The sequence below is a fragment of the Camelina sativa genome, chromosome 7 (genome assembly GCF_030686135.1).
Source record: "Camelina sativa cultivar CO46 ecotype springtype chromosome 7, ASM3068613v1".
Classification (NCBI taxonomy): domain Eukaryota; kingdom Viridiplantae; phylum Streptophyta; class Magnoliopsida; order Brassicales; family Brassicaceae; genus Camelina; species Camelina sativa.
The window spans coordinates 17300839-17320755 of record NC_141886.1 but is presented as its reverse complement, the minus strand read 5'-3'; the positions used below and the strand labels follow the sequence as shown (position 1 = coordinate 17320755).

General features: G+C 36.9%; 2 protein-coding genes and 1 long non-coding RNA gene across 4 annotated transcripts; 1 reads left to right on the top strand and 2 right to left on the bottom strand.

Annotated features, from left to right (window-relative positions):
• The first annotated feature begins 5044 nt into the window (after positions 1 to 5044).
• Positions 5045 to 7327, top strand: LOC104701180 (putative acyl-activating enzyme 12, peroxisomal). Its single transcript, XM_010416829.3, has 3 exons — positions 5045 to 5385; positions 5461 to 6314; positions 6516 to 7327. The coding sequence occupies exons 1-3, from the start codon at positions 5188 to 5190 to the stop codon at positions 7219 to 7221; spliced, it is 1758 nt and encodes a 585-aa protein (XP_010415131.2). The 5' UTR covers positions 5045 to 5187; the 3' UTR covers positions 7222 to 7327.
• A 325-nt stretch (positions 7328 to 7652) lies between these two features.
• On the bottom strand, positions 7653 to 13232 carry LOC147941340 (uncharacterized). Its single transcript, XR_015562078.1, has 2 exons — positions 13037 to 13232; positions 7653 to 8106 (listed from the first exon to the last, which is right to left on the bottom strand). It is a non-coding gene; the product is annotated as an uncharacterized LOC147941340 (long non-coding RNA).
• Positions 13233 to 13859: 627 nt separating this feature from the next.
• LOC104701179 (putative polyamine oxidase 4) lies at positions 13860 to 17405 on the bottom strand. Of its 2 annotated transcripts, none has more exons than XM_010416828.3 (10): positions 16768 to 17405; positions 16476 to 16591; positions 16276 to 16364; positions 16055 to 16168; positions 15655 to 15742; positions 15466 to 15551; positions 15277 to 15379; positions 14991 to 15088; positions 14466 to 14898; positions 13860 to 14376 (listed from the first exon to the last, which is right to left on the bottom strand). In XM_010416828.3, the coding sequence occupies exons 1-10, from the start codon at positions 16805 to 16807 to the stop codon at positions 14053 to 14055; spliced, it is 1491 nt and encodes a 496-aa protein (XP_010415130.2). In that variant the 5' UTR covers positions 16808 to 17405; the 3' UTR covers positions 13860 to 14052. The 2 variants fall into 2 exon arrangements, with proteins under 2 accessions (XP_010415130.2, XP_087314922.1); XM_087458796.1 differs by having other exon boundaries at positions 16476 to 16594; positions 16768 to 17235.
• Positions 17406 to 19917: the final 2512 nt, after the last annotated feature.

Here is a 19917-nt window from a genome sequence, read left to right as displayed (position 1 = left end):
ACATGACGCGGCTGCATGCTGGTATGGAAATAGTCTAAGGACAGCCATACCCTAGTCTTACTATGCTAGCCGGAATTTCTCGCGGACTAAATGCCTTAAGACTTCAACCAATTGATATTTGAGTTTTTATGGTTTTTAAGCTCATAATTTTACAAGTATCTTAACCAAGTTACTACCTCCGATACCAGAACATTTCGAACTAGTATCGAGAGTAACCTCACAATTAAGTTACCTTCTCTGTTACTAGAACATTTCCAACTAGCAACGAGAGTAACCTCACAGCACATGCATTTAACCAAGAAAAATCACAAAGATAAATTCAAGTAAATGCAACTATATGCTCAATGCAAATCGTTTACTAGACGGAAGTCTTTAGACTCCATATAGTTCGGTGAAATGTGCCTGGACTCACAGTATACCGACGAACTCTTGGTGGAGTGAATGGATTCTCCTGGCGACGTCTCTCCCTTGGCAGCACTTCGGATCTTCCTTGTTGCAATCGATTTCCTTCTCGATGCAACAGTCTTGGCAGCAGTCGATACTCTTGTCTTGCTCTTCTCATTCCTTCACACTCTTCTTCTTCACGCCTTCTTCCTTCTCAACCCTCTCTCTTTTCTCTATTTTCTCTCTTTTCTCTCCTTCTTCTTTACTTAGCTTGTTTTTGCAAAAATAAAGAGAAGTGAGCTTCCTTTTATAGAGAGCTTGGGCGGCAGAATGAACCAATGCATGGCGAGCTTCGAAACTTGGTGAGCAAGTTTTCGAAAACTTGGTGAGAAAGTCTCCTTGAAAGCTTGGTGAGAAATGCAAAGACTTGGCCGATTCTTCACCACTCCTTTTCTTCTAGACAATACTTGGTGAGAAATGCTAATACTTGGCCGATTCTTCACCAGTCCTTCTCTTCTAGATAATACTTGGTGAGAAATGCATTACTTGGTTAAATAATGACCACTTCTTCTCCTTTGTCTCACACCCTTTTTGCATGCAATTTGATTGGCCAATTTTGTGAAAACATAAAGATTATGTTTTTCTCACTTTTTGCATGAATTTTGATTGGTAAATGAAGGAGACATAAGTTCCTTAATCCTTTGACTCTTATCGGCTCGGCTAGCGACATCGCAGTGCAGTCGACGGTTCGTATTGCGGGACGGTCACGGACGACTCTGCGGTACGTCTCGAGTCTGTGGTACGCCTCGGACGACTCTGTCATGCGGTACGTGGTACGTCCGCGGTACTGTACATGGTACGGTACATGGTACGGTACATGGTACGGCACATGGTACATGGTACATGGTAAGGTACATGGCCATCTCTCGGTCCATCATTTCTTCAGCAATTCTTCTACCTTTCTTTGTTGCTTCCTTTTCTCGTCCTTTCCAGGTCCTTTGGCCAGGGGTTTTTATTTTGAATTTTACCCCGTAGTGAGGGTCATTACACTACTCTTCTATTGTTCTTCAAATTGTCGTCAACTGTGATTGGCCAATCAAACAGCTTGACGTCAACAATGCATTCCTTCAAGGGTCCTTAACTAAGGAGGTCTATGTCAAGTAACCAGAGGGTTTTGTCGATGTGAACTGCCCTAATCATGTGTGTCCCCTCCATAAGGCTATCTATAGCCTTAAACAAGCTCTGTGTGCTTGGTATGAGGAACTCAAACGTTTTATCCTTTGTGCATGTTTCAAAAACTCCTTGGCAGATGCTTATATTTCCATTCTTCACCGTGGAACTCGGCTTATTTACATCATGTTCTATGTGGACAACATAATCGTCACTAGCAACAACTAAATTCTCCTCCAAAAGACTCTTCAATCCCTAGCACAACGTTTTAGACTCAAAAGATCCCGAAGATATACACTACTTTCTTGGTCTTGAAGCATGTTGAACCTCGCATGGCCTTCATTTAACTCAACGCCGCTATATTCTCGATCTTTTCACCTACCACAACATGCTCAATGCAAAGCCCGTTATTAATCCAATGGCCACATCACCAAAACTGTCTCTCTATTCTAGTACAGCTCTCTCTAATCCGTCTGAGTATCGCACCATTGTTGGCAGCTTGCAATAATTGTCACTCACTCGGCTAGATTGCTCATACGCTGTCAACCACTTATCGCAGTTCATGCATAGACCCACCTCTGATCACTGGCAAGCAGCCAAACGACTTCTTCGCTATCTAGCGAGAACAACAAGTCATGGCATCTTCTTTCATCGTTACAACATACCTTCTGTTCACGCCTTTTCCGACGCTGATTGGGGTGGTGATCGTGATGACTATGTCTCCACTCATGCTCACATTGTCTATCTTGGTAACAAACCCGTCTCATGGTCATCTAAGAAGCAAACAACTGTTGCTCGGTCATCTACTGAGGAAAAGTATCACTCTATCGCTAACACATGCGCAGAAGTCCATTGGATATGTTTCTTAATTACGGAACTTGGGTTCACTATGAAATCACCACCTGTGATATATTGTGACAACGTTAGCACCACATATCTCTGTACTCACTCCCAGATGAAGCATTTGGCGTTAGCCTACCATTTCGTTCACAATCAAATCACCGCTGAAAATCTCACGTGTTGCTCACGTCTCAACCAAGGATCAATTAGTGGATGCATTAACAAAGCCTCTGACTCGTGCTCCCTTCAACTCAATGATTTCCAAGATTAGTGTGTCAATAACCCCACCATCTTGAGGTGGGATGTAGAAGATCAAATTTTATCACCTAAATATGTAAACTGTATATCCTGTAATTTTGTCTTACACTTGGTCAGCAAGTCATAGTCCCGTATCCCCTATATAATAAAACGGAAGTACACAACCTTTTTTATTGTAGACTATATAATATGGGTTATAAGATTATTTATTTGATTATTTGATAGGTTATAGGTTATATGGGTTGTAACCGTTAGTTAAATCTTGATTTCAGATCCTCTTAAAAGAGATATTAAAAAAAATAAAAAAAAATCTCCACATAATATTTAATTAACTATATATAGAAAACAAAATCTCAAAAATTAATCACTTTTCCGCGGATTAAAAGTGATTTTCAATTATACTAACAACTATATATCAAAATAACATAAATAATGTTTATTATGATTGATTTGATAAATTTCAAAAATTTAGACGAATCCGCAGAACAATCATAAGAAATCTCAAAAAATTTCAAGTTCTCATATTTGGCCTATAATTTTATTGCATAATGTTTTATTCACACAACTTTTAAAACAATCACATAAATTCTATTTTATATAAAAATTACAATATAAATAAAAGGAAATTCAACCCGTGCTTTAGCACGGTGCTAATCTAGTATATGTTGTATAATGCAATTCTTAATGATCATCAAACACAATTATCTTATAAGATATATGATGGGTTAGCCAGAATTATACTCCCTCGTACTTTTGCAAAGATGAGATTGTCTCTCAAATCCTCACTTGTGAACCGACTCAATAAGGATACAGTACATAATAGGTTTCTGGGTATTTTAAAATTTATTTTGGTTGGTCGATCGGTTTAGATAAACCAAAAATCGAATATACTTTGAATGTTAGTCAATTGTATCTTTTCTAGAAATCCAAACAAAACGGAATTGACCAAACTTTTGTTCAGTTCAGAAATATTGATTTGGTTTTAGGGTTACGAAAATATATATATATATACAGTAAAACCTCTATAAATTAATTAATCATTATAAATTAATAAATTTCTTCGGTTTGAAGTTGGATCAGTGTAGTTTTGGACATAATTTATAATATAATAAGATAATATTTTTTTGAAAATCTTTTGGAAATATATAGTCCCATCAATATTGTAAATTACTAATTATATAAAATTATCAAAATATAAGTATATATATACACATTAATTTTTGTTATAGTTCATTTTTAATAATTTTACTATATTAAAAAACTTTTAGTTTTCTCTGCAAAACATGTGAATTGTTATTTTTTTTTTGTAATTGATTATATAAAAATATTTTGTAACAATTAAATCTTGTTTTTAAATATTTTTTTTTCAAAAAATTACCAAATTAGGAAAATCTCTCTATAAACTAATAACTATTAATTTATCAATATAATAAAACCTCTATAAATTAATAGATTTTGAAGGTCCCAATATTATTAATTTATAGAGGTTTTACTGTATATGATAAAAACATGTGTAACGTGTATATACATAGTTAAACCAAAATATTATATTTAACATATAATATGTGAAAATATTTTTGGATTTTCAGTGATTTTCTGGTTAAGTGAGGTGGATGGGAACTGTATGAGAAGGTGATTAACTAAAAATTAGGTTTAGAAAGCGTAAACTTAGTTCATTTCTCACAGTTTTACTAAAACAAGTGAGATTAGTCGATCACTTTATTCTCAAGTGGTTTATTTTAGAGGTCAAGTGGACATCAGCCAGTCCTTTTTCACTGGTCGGTGCTTCTGGAGAGCTTGCGTGTTTAGCATAGAAAATGGTCGGTCGATCAGTGAAAATGTTTATGATTGATCACTTCTAGGGTCAGTCTTTAAGATGTTATGTCGGTCACCTCATTTCTTCTCCAAATCTCGTTGCATTTTATCCACGCATCAGAATAACATAAGTTCATTAAATTAGCTGTCCAGATTTCAATGATAATATAGATGTCTTTCTATGATCCAATTATCATTGTTTTCCATATTTGTATCCAAATGACATCTTTAAAATCAACTAAACAAAAAAAAAAAAAAGCAAAAAGACAAAAAAAGAAATGATAAACAAGAACAAAAGTTATGATTAAGGGAAACATCAGATCATCTGAATTAAAAATGACGAAAATAATAAAATTTATTTCTTTTCAATTTATTGAGTAGAACTGTAGAAGATAGATACAACTATTTGGCACTGGGAAAACGTGGCAGGGGATATATCAATCAATTCGAACTCTATGGACCACATAAAAATGAAAATAATTGCATTCCATAATTGGTATGGAGAAAAGTAAAATATTGAGAAGGAAAAGGTCACTTCACTCTTGAAATAATTTAATTTTCTTGCAATAATTGCCATGATTGAGTGATCGGATTATTTTGTATTCCCAAATTTAGCCATGTTTTATACCTGCATTTCTCATAATTTCTCTATATATAGAGTCAATTTACATATCACTCTTCGCTCACACAAACATTCATAACACACTAAAAAAGAAGAAGATGGAGAATTTGGCGTTGTGTGAAGCAAACAATGTTCCTCTAACGCCCATAACATTCTTGAAAAGAGCTGCGGAGTGTTATCCTAATCGAACTTCTATAATCGACGGAGAAACTCGTTTCACTTGGCCTCAGACCTATGACCGTTGCTGCCGTCTAGCCGCTTCTCTCATATCTCTTAACATTGCCAAGAACGATGTGGTAATATGTCACACTCTCTCTTACTCTCTCATTCATATGTATAAATGAGGTATGTGATTGCAAATGTGTATTTAGGTATCTGTTGTGGCTCCAAACATAACGGCCATGTATGAGATGTACTTTGCCGTTCCCATGGCTAGAGCTGTTCTCAACCCTATCAACACTCGTCTGGACGCAACATCTATTGCCGCAATCCTCCGCCACGCCAAGCCCAAGATCCTATTCATTGACCGCAAGTTTGAGCCTTTAGCTCGAGAAACCCTCCATCTACTATCATCTGACGACTCACAACTGAACCTGCTGGTCATATTTATTGACGACATCAATTGCCCTAAGAGGGTTTCATCCGAGGATTTAGACTATGAGGGTCTCATCCAGAGGGGAGAGCCTACGCCGTCGTTGGTCGCACGTATGTTCCGTATTCAAGACGAACAGGATCCGATCTCGTTGAACTACACGTCGGGTACCACGTCGGACCCAAAAGGTGTGGTGAGTACCCACCGAGGAGCATATTTGAGCTCATTAAGCGCGATTATTGGTTGGGAATTGGGGACCTGCCCGGTCTATCTTTGGACTCTCCCTATGTTTCATTGCAATGGATGGACGTTACCATGGGCAATGGCTGCGCGCGGGGGAACTAATTTGTGTATGAGGCTTGTGACTGCTCCAGAGATCTATAAAAATATAAAAATGCATAGTGTGACGCATATGTGTTGTGTTCCTACAGTTTTCAACATTCTCCTGCAAGGAAATACGTTTGACCTTTCACATAGGTCTAGGCCGGTCCATGTGCTGACGGGGGGTTCACCACCACCGGCTGCTCTTCTTAAGAAAGTTCAGCGGTTGGGGTTTCAAGTGATGCATGCCTATGGGCTTACGGAAGCCACTGGTCCAGTTCTCTTTTGTGAGTGGCAAGACGAGTGGAACAGGTAATCATCAGTGATACAATTTTAAACTTGTATACAAATATTAGCTTTCACGTTTCATTAACATTTACCAAAAGCAATGGTTTACTTATGTTTTGCCAAAGAAAAAAATAATAATAATATAGTGATGAATTTTTTTTTAACTTATTACAACCATGTTCGATATTATTAAGTTTTTAATATGGCACCCCTAAATTGAAACAGATTACCGGATAATCAACAGATGGAGCTGAAAGCAAGGCAAGGGTTAGGCATCTTAGGCCTAGCTGAAGTTGACGTGAAGAACAATGAAACTCAAGAGAGTGTCCCACGCGATGGGAAAACGATGGGAGAAATTGTCATGAAAGGAAGCAGCATAATGAAAGGGTATCTAAATAATCCCAAAGGTACAGTAGAAGCGTTCAAACACGGATGGCTCAACACTGGAGACGTAGGTGTGATTCATCTTGATGGACACATCGAGATCAAAGATCGGTCCAAAGACATTATTATCTCGGGGGGCGAGAATATCAGCAGTGTTGAAGTCGAAAATGTTCTGTACAAGCACGTTCGGGTGCTTGAGGCTGCCGTCGTGGCCATGCCGCACCCTGCATGGGGGGAAACCCCATGTGCATTCGTTGTTCAACAAAAGGGTGAGACTGATAAAGGAGATCGTGATGATAAACCTGTGACGAGAGAAAAAGATTTGATTGACTCTTGTCGTGAGAACTTGCCACATTTTATGTGTCCAAGAAAGGTGGTGTTCTTGGAAGAACTGCCCAAAAACGGGAATGGAAAGATCCTTAAGCTTAAGCTCCGAGACATCGCTAAAGGTTTGGTTGATGATCAGGATGAGGTCAATGTTAAATCTAAAATAGTTCAACTGCGTGAAGATAAACTTCGGGTCGATCACTTTACTTCACGACTTTGAGTTTGTGAATCTACATGTTCTAAATGTGCAATATCGTCTATTATGTAATGATAAATGGTCTTTAATTAATTTAATTAATTATCCATTGATGGACCACTACAAGAAATATGCGTATTCTTTGCACACGAAAAACACTATTATATCGTTTAGATAACAATTTCGTAAACGCTGTCTTTGTCAGTGCCATCTTAGAAGAAGCACATACAATAGGACTTTTTCTCTATGCTATTAATTTGTCCCTCTATAATAGGACCTTATTATCGTTATATTAAAATTATCGGTAGCGTTTTTTATTTACCATATTATAATTAATAGTAACAAAATAATTGTATTATGGTTTTGTCAACAATACCTATATATTGTTGCTATAATATATTTTGCATTCTATATTTTATATATATATATATATATAAATTTGGTCAAACAATATAAATTTAAATATATATTTTTCATAGAAATCCATAAAAATAAGAAGTTTTACAAATATTAATCCAAACAAATTTTATACAAAAACATCAACTACTCTACTCTTACACAATAAGAGTACTAACTATGAGATAAAGGACAAAAGAGAAACAAACATCTCCTCTATTCCGTTAAACACAATAAACTAACTAGGTCAAACAAAGTTTCTTTTCTAAAGCTTACCGCCTTTATGAGAAATCATCATATAAATGCTCCCCTTCTTGCTTAATAGGTCACCAGTTGATCTTTACTTCTTCTTCCCGCACTATCACACAACCACTTTGCTTTCCAACAGTACACAACCGTTCTATTTATTTCTCCCTGTGAAACTCCAAATGGGGCTTCATTGTTGAAGAATTGTTCTTGCTGCAAATTAAGAAAGTATGACCCGAAATTTGGGAAGATATCTTCTAGATCAAGCTGCAAATTTACACCAACTCAGTTGATAAGAATCAAAAAGAGAAAGAAAACCAAAAACTGTAGATAAGTTGTTCTCAAACCAAAGAGCTAACTCACCGCAGGTACCAGTTTCTTCAGATCCCTATCCGCATAATATCAATGATCGGAATCTGCCATTGGAGAACAGATCTAGCTTACTGCATAAGATAGATATGCCGGTTTTTGATGGATCTCAGGTGTATGAATGGTTGTCAAAAGTAGAAAGATTCTTTCGTGTAGGCCGTTACTCTGATTATGATAAACTTGATATGGTTGCCTTAAGCCTTGAAGGAGATGTTCTGAAATGGTTTTACTGGGAGATGAACCGAAGAGAGCTTCGTTCTTGGAATGAGTTCAAGCAGCGACTATTCCTTTGTTTTGGAGAATCTATTGAAGCAGATCCTGGAAATCGGCTGTTTGCGATTAAACAAACTGGGACAGTGGTTGCATATGTCACGGAGTTTGAAGATTTATCTGCTCAAGTTCCTGGTTTGGATGACTCTCACTTGGAGAAGATTTTTTATAATGGTTTGAAGCAGGAAATGAAAGAAGTGATAAAGATGAAAGAACCTCACGGTGTTGATTATCAAAAGGCTGTTGTGTTACGAATGGAATCAAGCTCTTTTTGCCAGTTGATTAGTGAGAAGGAGAACAAACCTGTGACGCAAACTAAACAGTTTGTTTCACGTCCTCCAGCCACCTTTCCGGCTACTAAACCTCTGCTATTAACGGGTGGAACGGGTCAAGGAGTACAGACTGTAGCAAATGTGAAACAAGCAGCTCCACCACGTCAGAGACACACATCGGAGGAATTGGATGCCATGAGAAGCACAAGTATATGCTTCAAATGCAAAGGGAGATATTCTCGAGGTCATATTTGTCCCTTAAAAGAATTGCAAATATTAACTGTGGTGGATGGCTTAGAGTTAGAAGTAATGGTTGAGGAGTTGCAGACTGACGTTTTGGAGGAGATAGTTCAAGCTCCAGAAGTGAGATGCTTATCTCTTAACTCCTTCCTCGGTCTTCATTCTCCAAGGACAACTAAGATGGTAGGATATATTGGCAAGTGTCGTGTGGTGGTACTATTGGACTCTGGCGCCTCACATAATTTCATCACACCAGCGATGGTGAGTAAGTCGAAGTTAAAAACTCACGCTGCAAGAAACTTGGAAGTTTTGTTGGGCAATGGTGTCTCGGTGAACGGGTCCGGTATTTGTAAGAAGGTTCAGTTTCAACTTTCTGGTGTAGAGTTTGAAAGTGATTTTATTTCACTAGACCTAGGTGGAGTGGATGTCATATTGGGGGTTCAATGGCTCGAGACCTTGGGTAAATGTGAAGTAGACTGGAAGTTGCAGGAATGGCAATTCACATATAAAGGCAGGCGGGTTACTTTATTAGGGGATCCCTCTCTACATGGTCCTCCACTTTCCTTGAAAACTCTTGATACTCCGTTGAAACAGCGTATAATTCAAGATCACTTGAAAGAGTTGAACAATACTAAACTCGTCACATCGGAGGTTATTATTGATCCACTTATTAGCGAGATCTTGGTGAAGTTTGCTTCTGTTTTTGCCTTGCATGTAGGATTGCCACCTTTCGGAGGACAAGAACATGGGATTAATCTTAAACCGGGAGTTCAGTCTATTATTGTACGTCCCTATAGATATCCTCATGCAACTAAAGAAGTGATGGAGCAAATGGTGAATGAAATGTTGTCATCTGGAATAATACGAGTTAGCAATAGCCCCTTTTCTAGTCTCGTCTTGTTAGTAAAAAAGAAGGACTCCTCTTGGAGGTTCTGTGTTGATTACAGAACTCTGAATAGGGCGACTATTCCTAACAAGTTTCCAATTCCAATCATTGACCAATTACTTGATGAGCTACATGGTGCTGTGATTTATTCAAAAATTGACCTGCGTTCTGGCTACCATCAGATAAGAATGAAGGAGGAGGACATCATGAAAACAGCCTTTCGCACACTTGAGGGTCATTATGAGTTTTTAGTGATGCCTTTTGGCCTCACTAATGCTCCAGCAACTTTCCAAGCTCTGATGAACAAGGTGTTTAAGCCTTATCTACGAAGGTTTGTGGTGGTATTTTTTGATGACATATTGGTGTATAGCAACAGTCTCGAAGATCATGCATATCATTTGAGCTTGGTAATGCAGCTATTACAGGACAATGTGTTGTTTGCTAATCAAAAAAAGTGTTTATTTGGAGTTTACAAAGTGGAGTATCTGGGTCATATCATATCTAGAGATGGAGTGGCTACTGATACAATTAAAACAGAGGCAATGTTACAATGACCAGCTCCTACCAATATCAAACAATTTCGAGGGTTTTTGGGTCTTACAGGATATTACCGTAAGTTTGTTTGCAACTATGGTACTATTGCGAGACCCTTAACAGAACTGTTGAAGAAAGATAGTTTTCAGTGGAGCAATGTGGCGCAAGAGGCTTTCGACACTTTGAAACAGGCGATGTCTTCAGTACCGGTACTAGCTTTACCTGACTTTGAAAAAACCTTTGTATTGGAGACTGATGCGTCTGGAACAGGAGTCGGAGCAGTTCTTATTCAAGACAAGAGACCGATAGCTTACTTTAGTCATGGGTTGACCCCGAGAGAACAGCTTAAACCTTCTTATGAGCGAGAACTTATGGCTATTGTAATGGCAGTGTTGAAGTGGAAGCATTACTTGTTGGGAAGGAAGTTTGAGGTTCACACAGATCAGAGAAGTCTCAAATTTTTACTCGAACAGAAAGAAGTTAACATGGAGTATCAAAGGTGGTTGACCAAACTGTTAGGGTTTGATATGGAGATCATTTATAAGCCTGAAGTAGAGAATAAGGCCGCTGATGGACTGTCACGTATCCCTCATTCTGCATCAGCAACCTTAACGGCTTTGATTGTACCAGCAGTTCTACAGTTACAGGACATTTACAGGGAGATTGATTCGGATCCTGGTATTCAAGCTTTGATCAAACAGTTGGATAACCCTGCGGTCAAGACTCACTATCACTTGATTGGGGACAAATTTTGGTATAAACAAAGGTTGGTTATTCCTAAAACCTCCAAATTTATTCCTCTGATTTTTCATGAATTTCATGACAGCAAGATGGGAGGACATGTTGGAATATTGAAAACTCTCAAGCGGATTCAAACTTTGTCTTACTGGGAGGGAATGTACAAGGATGTAAAGAGGTATGTTACGGAATGCGCAACTTGCCAGACTCACAAGTATTCGACGTTAGCACCAGCATGACTATTACAACCTCTGCCCATTCCTACAGCAATCTGGGAAGATATTTCTTTGGATTTTATTGAGGGTTTGCCAGCCTCTAATGGTATAAATGTTATCCTGGTGGTTGTTGATCGTTTGAGCAAGGCAGCACATTTTTTGGGTCTTAAACACCCTTTCAAAGAAATTGATGTGGCTAACAAGTTTGTATCTGAGGTGGTGAAGCTTCATGGTTTTCCCAAGTCTATTGTTTCTGATCGAGACCGGGTGTTTGTGGGAAGTATTTGGAGAGAGTTGTTTCGTTTGGCAGGTACAAAACTGAAGTTCAGTACGGCATATCACCCTCAAACCGATGGACAAACAGAAGTGTTGAACAGGTGCTAGGAGACTTATCTTCGATGTTTTGCTTCTATTCATCCACGTACTTGGTTCAAATTTCTCGCTTGGGCTGAATATTCCTATAACACGGCTTACCATACGGCAATCAAGACAACACCTTTCAAGATGATATATGGTCGCGATCCACCATCCTTGTTGTTTTTTGAACAAGGGTCCACAGCTAATTGGGAGTTGGAGGTGCAATTACGTGAGAGGGACTTGATGTTATCACATATTCGAGGAAATCTGCAACGAGCTCAGGATCTGATGAAGCAACAGGCCGATAAGCACTGTCGTGATGTCGAGTTTGTAGTGGGGGACTGGGTTTATCTAAAACTTCAACCTTATCGACAAATGTCTCTGGTGAAACGCTCTTGTCAAAAGCTCGCTGCCAAGTTCTTTGGTCCATTCTTGGTGTTGGAACGCATTGGAGCAGTCGCATACAAACTCAAACTTCCTGACAGTGCTAAGCTTCATAATGTTTTTCATGTCTCTCAGCTGAAGAAGGTGATTGGTGATCCTCAGCAGATACAATATACTGATCCTCCGGAACTGATTGAAGATGAGTTTTTTTTCCTGAAAAAGTCTTGGAGGTGCGTTATAATGCGATTGGTGGTAGAGAGTTCTTGGTTCGATGGTTTGATAGGCCGGAAGCTGAAGATTCTTGGATATTGTCGAAAGACTTTGTGCAGTTGTTTCCACAGTTTACCCTTGAGGACAAGCTGTTTCTCCGAGAAGGGAGTATTGATAAGATTCATCAGTCCTACTATCGCAAGAAGTCTAAGGCCACGTCAGCATCGGACGAGTCAAAGGAAGAAGGAGGTTTGACTGGTCAACTCAAGTCAAACTAATGAGAAGACTCGGTGTGGAAGAGAGGCTTTTCTGTTAGAAGTGGAAAACGATATAAGAACCGTTGTAACTTCTTCTTCTTCCTTATGCTTAATTCTGGGTTTGTTATACTCTTGCGATGTGCTTGAGAACTTGAGTGATGTGCTCAAGAGTTGATCTATGCTGATCAACGCAATCTCAGTTTAAGCTTTACTATCATTGATTCTTTCTCATAAACTCTGTAATCGATTCCTCTATTCTAATTGAATACAGAAGTAATATTCAGCTGCAGCTTAGATCTATCGAGAATCTATCATAGTCATAGCAATTAACAAAAATTTCCTCTTTAATAGATCACTACCAATATCATTTTATTGTTTTGTGAAGCATGGTTTCGTATACAGAAGAAAATAACAGAAAAATAAACGACAATTAAGAATTTAAGAGAATGAGAGAGCTAAACATACCTTGCTTTCGAGTGGTGAATGACTTGCGATGCTACACGGAAAGTGAATCATGTAGAGTTGAAGTGGTGGCTCGTGGAAGAAAGGTAGAGCCATAGGTGGAGATGACGCTTCGTGACTTGTGAATTTGTTTCGAGAGAGGTGAGGAGGCGGAGACTAGAGATGAGGGATAAAATATATCATTCACGATTCTTTCCCCTTTTACACGTGTGTGAGTAGACGTTTATATAAAATGTTGAAACGTCTCGCAAACGTCCCCATATCATAACTATCTCGTATCATCCTGCTTGTTTGAAACGTCTTGGGAACGTTTCTGATTGTCTCCATCCTCAAAACGTTTCCGCCTACAGAATGGTGCCCGTGCCCGTGCCCGTGCCCCGTGCCCGTGCCCCGTGCTTCATATGTTATAGTTTCCTTGTTCATATAACCACAATTTTCAGATCTCCTTTGTCTGTCGAATTTATATCGACCAGTGGATTTAGGTGTTAAGTTTAGTATTTTTCAGTGAGACGATTCCAGTTTCTTCAACTGTCTGCAAGATTCAGGAAATTGGAAGACTAAACCAAAAAAAGCTAGTTCGGTCAATATGCTCCTGTACAGCAAGTTGGACCAGTTTGAGCCATTCAGTTCCTTCTGGCTCATGCATCACCATCATCTCCGTCTTCGCTATTCACAGCACCTTAATGTGCTATGTGAACTGCAGTATAGCTTCGAAGTTATTTATGGCTAAACGATTCAGTATCTAGTTTTTATGGTACTACTAATCAGTTGACAAAAGAAAATTGAACTATCTAACCAAAAAAAAAACAAAAAAGGACACTATAAATTTTAAAGTAAAGATGTTTTAGGTCATTTGAATTATAAACAGTTTACAACCCATCGAGCGATATATCAAAGAAGAAGAAGGAAAAAGACAAGACGCCACATTCAGAATTGGGAATGTTTCTTTATTTGTTTTCAGATTAAGAAAAATAAATCGGAACTCTGCTTTGTCTATCAAGCAGATGTAAATCAATTGATCACATCCTGGAGATTTGGAGAGGCACAGTTGAGGTTTCAAGGATATCACTATTTCTCATAAGAGAAACAAGTTTGAGTTTCTCCCAAGCCCCAAGTCGTTCGAAGATATACCTTTGACAATTCTGAGAGGCCGCGACTCCTGCTAAGAAGGCTCCATGAGCTGATCCTTGATGCTCCACGTTCACTGCTTCTCCTCCAAAGAATATATTATCTACTGGCTCTCCTAGCCTCTGGTATAGATCTTCTGGCATCCCAACTACGTCATATGCATAACACCCCAATGTGTTTGGATCTGTTCCCCATCGTGTCACTAGATATTGAGCCTGAATTTGTTCCAAACCAAAACACACCATTAAGTAATCCGAGCATATGATTCACAAATCTGCAATAAGATATACCGATGAAAGCTTACCGGGTCAGGTGCGTCAGGAAACATTTTCTTAAGTTGCAGCATCACAAAATTTGCAGTAGCCTCATCGGATAGCTTTTCCAGGTCTTTCGCTAGATTCCCTGCAGCCATATAAACAAGCACAGGATGGCCTGTTGCCTTATGAAGATTCAGAAAATAGCCACATGCGTAAGAAGTTGGTGCCACCATCCCCAGGAACTCCACATTGGGCCAAAAGGCTCTGTCAAACCTCAGGGCAATCTTGTTCTCATTGCCTACACCAAGACCCGATATCGCAGAGGTTTTCCATGGTGGGAGCTCTGGCTCGAACTGAATTAGATTTGCCTTGAGGACACCGATGGGAACCGTGATGATAACAGCATCAGCAACAAAATTGGTTCCTCCTTCAACTGCAACTATCACCTTGTTATTGGACGTTCTACATACTTGAGTAACCCTGTGTGAAGTAAAATTTAAACATGTGATTACCTTTAAAGTTTGATAGCTAAAATTTAATGTATCACCTCACCAAAGGTTGATTTGAATTACCTATGGCTCAAGCGAATGTCAAGGTCCTTTGCAATAGTTCTGATCACTGGTTCATAACCCTGAACCATGAGACCGTGACCACCTGAAAGACATTCATCCTGCACAACAAATAACTACTTTGAGCTTTCCTGCTTTCCGCTAAAGCTTTTTGTTTCTGCGTATAAGTAGCCTAAAAAACTTTCGTAGCAAAACATCATTAAACCAAGGAGTATTCTTTCGGAAAGCTTTTGACCTAAATATGGACAGCCCTATTCAGATCAAATATAGAATAGAATGTTTTACTTGCCTGATCCCAACATTTTAGTGATATAAGATTCGCATCGACAGCAAACCATGCCTCCATCCTACATAAATACCACTGCAAAACTTCGTACGCCATACCTTGTAGCCTAGATAATACAAGAAAATAACAGAGGATTTAACAGATATGTAAACTTAAGAAGTAAAATTGTACACATGTGACTGCAATTGGTACCTTAGTTCTGGATTTCTTTCCAAGACAATGGATATTCCTTGAAGAACTGACATGTCATTTGTAGTTTCATCCCTTATTTTCACCGTCTGAAACCAACAAGTAAGCTTGAGTCAACTTCTCAATCTCTAGTGACAAAAGATATAGTAATTAGAAAGAAAAAAAAAAGTATACGGAAAATGCAAAATTCACCTCTTCGAGAATTCTCTTGAATGCATCTCCAACTTCAGTGACCAACTGCGGCGAAATTTTATTCCCATGGGCGTCGAAAAGTCCATAACTGAAAAAACGAAAGCCAAATTCTCTTTACATGTTGACAGGCTTTAAAATCAGTCTAGTCTACGACTCTTTCCTGCTTCATCTACTATGAACAGTCTTTCAACTTCGTACATTCACTTATGAAAATAATTAACTTGTTAAAATAGATCGCTAGTGAGATTTGATATATACTTTAGGTCAGAAGTCAGATTGAACTCCATCTACTGTGAACAGTCTTTCAAGCCCAATAAGATCTAGCAGCGACAATAGCAATCTATACCATGGACTAATCATATTAAAAAACAAGAGAATCCTAAGGTAGAAAAAGAGTTACCTTTCTAGATCATGATCATACAAGATGGAGTCATCCCCACTAGTTCGGTATAAAGTCAGCCCTAGACGGCGTATAATGGGAGCCAAGGGGTTCTCATCAGACACTCCATGTAACCTAAACCACGTTTTAGAAATAGAAATATAAATATAAATATAAAGAGTCATTCCAGCAACAGCAAATAACTCTTAAAAGCAGTAATTAAGTCGAATACTACAACTCACCAAGAAGCTCCCATATCAACTGGACAGCCAAAAGAATAATCCGTATGGATACGACCACCAATCCTATCGCGTGATTCAAGAACAATCACCTACACAACAAAACAACATAAACCACCATAAAGAGTATAGATTACATGATTATAGTATCATTACCTTAAATCACCTACAAAAAAAATCACATGATTGATAGTATCATATACCTTAAAAGATGCTTCAGAGAGATTCCTAGCAGCAGCAAGACCAGATATACCACTACCAATCACAATAACAGAAGGCTGCACATTGTTCTGCTTCTGCATAAGCGCAGAGATTGCGCCTGCTTCAAGATCCAAAACACACATATATTAGAATTCACAATTCTCACACTCTTAACTCCAACAATTCATTACAAAATTCAAAATCAGATTCCACAACTCATACAAAAACAATTCCTAATCTCCAAATCTTGAAGAAAACAAAAAACACACTCAAACACACAATTGCAAGTTTTACCTTCAGGAAGATCATCTGGGAACGAAATTTTCTTATCCATTGAAAGATTTGTGAGGAACGAAACAGAATCGAATTAGGGATGAAGATTAAGGAGAAAAAATTAGGGGGAAAAAGAAAAGAATCTGCAGAGATCGGAGGAGAAGCTTAATAGACAAGCTTATCGGAGAAAAGATTAATCGAATTATTATTGTTATTCAATGGCGAGGATTCAAAAACGAATAAAACTTTGAGATTAGAGATTGAAAGACGATTAGAAATAACGGCGTCGTTCACGGCGGAAATCTTACAATTCCGTGATCGGAGCATTTTTTTTTTTTTTTTTTTTTGGTTTCGCAAGTTTTTAGAAGAAGACGAGAAACATGAGAGAGAAAACAAAAAAAAAGAAAGCTGGAAACGAAGAAGAAGAAGAAGGGTTTGTTTCGGTTACCAAAGAAAAAAAAGACAAAGCAAATAGGGTTTTTATAGTACGAGTAGATCTAACGAAATGACGTTTTTACCCCTCTATGTTCCAGATTTTTTTCGTCAGGAAGTCTGGAACTGTAATGACGTGTTTACCCCTTTGTCTCTATTATTTTGTTTTTGTTTTTGTTATCTGGTCAACATGTTCTTTCCATTTTAGATGCTTTAGCTTATGGGCTATTTTTTAAAATTACAATTGTGTGTGATTAATATAGTAAACAGCTAACTCATGAGTCATGATGTTTTACTAATTTGATGTTGATGTTTATGGTTTTGTTTCTTCTGTGAAATAGAGATATTTATATGGGTGGTTGATCTAACTCTATACATGTGAGTTTATTGCTTTCAATGGATGATGGCGAATTTAATTTGTTAATTTTCTCAAAATGTAATTTGAGATCACATGTGGGTTGTTGTTGTATACTTGTATTAGTGTAATTTAATCGAGAAAAGCTGAGTATAAATGGTTCACCACTTACGAGAAAGCTTAGTATTAATTAGTTAACCACTTACGTAGAAGCTAACCTTTTTATTTTATTTTTGCATAGAAGATTTTTTTTTTCTTTTTTTTGGTAATCGCATAGAAGCTATTTAGTAATTGTAATTACGGTTTTAAGATCTCACAGTCATATATGAATGGAATACCAACCGTATACACTATTAATTAGAAGAAACATATGTGGACATGTGGGGTTCATAATGCAGTCGGTGATGGCCACTAATAATAATTGCGATATTGATATTGAAAGAATGAAGTGGTAAGGTCCTAAAACTTTGGCCGCCATGCATGCACTCAAATGTAATATTATAGAAACGTATGCTAAAAATAATCTAACCACTTGTGAAGAGAAAACTACAACAACAATGCCTGACACGTGTAATGGACATTAAGCAAGGTGTAAAGAGAATTTATGACAATAATCTAATGGGATTTGACAATTTTGTGAATTGTTATATATTTTCTTTATTTGTTGAATAAATCATTCGAAATTAGAACTTTTTTTTTTGTTAAAAAATTCGAAATTGGAACTTCTCCATATCTTCTATTGTTTCTTTCTTACCATGGTGAATAAACTGTGAGTTGAAATGTGTATCTCGTCAAGAGGAGGTAATCTTTTTCCTAAAGATTTATTTGTGAGGAGCTTGAGAACATGTTTACTCAAACACACATGATGTGCTGAATTTGGATTTTGAGATTTGCGAAAGAAATTATAATATTACTAGATTTTAACACGTGGTATACTATACCGCAAAATAAGTTATTTGTAACAAAAGCTTAAAAGTTTAAGTTGTATTTGTTTGTTAATTTTGTTTGCTTTGTTTAGTTTTTAAAATTGTAGAATTGTATTTTAATAATTTTATGACAAAAACAAAAATCATTTGCTTTTTTTGCATAATATTATTTTAGTTAGATGTCTATTAATCTAACATTAATAGTGTTAACAAAAAAATGAAGTTTACTCGTGTAGTACCAAATTAATGTTATTTTAACCTTTTAAAAGTTTTAAATTCTTTAAAATAAAGTACCGAAATAAATTAAATAAAATTTATAAATTTAAATGTCTGATAAATCAAACTATGTGCTTATTCGGAATTATTTTGGTTTCTTATACAGTATAACTTTGAATCATCGCCCTTTTTTTCTAAACGTTGTGGGATATTGTATACACATTTTGTTTATTTATCGTTTGAGTAATATATATCCGTTTAAAAAAGTTTGAATCACATCATATACAGGAAAAATCACAAATTTAAGTAAGTAAATGTTTTATATAAGAAGATTTAAAATAATTTAAATGTATGATCAAGTGAAAGAAAAATCATATATTTATGTTTGAATTAGGTAGAGAGATTTATGGAAATTAGATAAAATTTGGAAATATATGTTTTCAAGTATAATTAAGTTTAAATATAAGGCTAAAACAAAAATATACTTCAAAAATATTAATATAGATTTTTATTTTTCTAAACTAATTTTGATTAAATAAACTTGTTAATTAAATAAAAAATATCTCTCTTAAATATTGAGTTTTGTAACAACATATAATCAGTGACAAGTAAGGTCAAAAACGTTTTTGACTTTGTTGTGAGAATCAAAATCTCATAACTTTTTGACTTTGTTGTGAGAATCAAAATCTCATAACTTTGTCATTTAAGATAAGTTATCATCTGCTTACGTTGAGCTCTTGGGCTATAAGTCATGGATTCATCTCCTCTCGATCAATTCGATAACAAATCCATCTTCTCTCTTCTTCCCTTATTTTTTTATGAGAGTGCACCACATTGCTAGAGTTCGTTTGGCTTTTGTTGGCTGTTAAGAATCAATAGAAAAACCGTCACATTATGGAGCGACTTTTGAGTTAAGAAAAGAGATCATCAAATTTCTTGACTCTCTTTTCTACAGTCGTTCATCAATCATCTTTTCATCATTGTTGTAATTTACTACTTGTTCTATATATTTTTTTTTATAATTATTGAATTTTAACAGTAACACAATCCAATATGTGCAAAACAAGTAACATAGAATAATTAGTAAATTACAGCAATATTGAAAAGATAATTGATGATTAGAGAGAAAGTGGAAAGCAGAGTTTGGAACTTCAGTGATCTCTTTCTTTAATTCAAAATTTTGGTGAAAGAGGATGCACCGTTTCTCCATCAAGGAATACCAAGTTGTTGAGAATTTCCTAA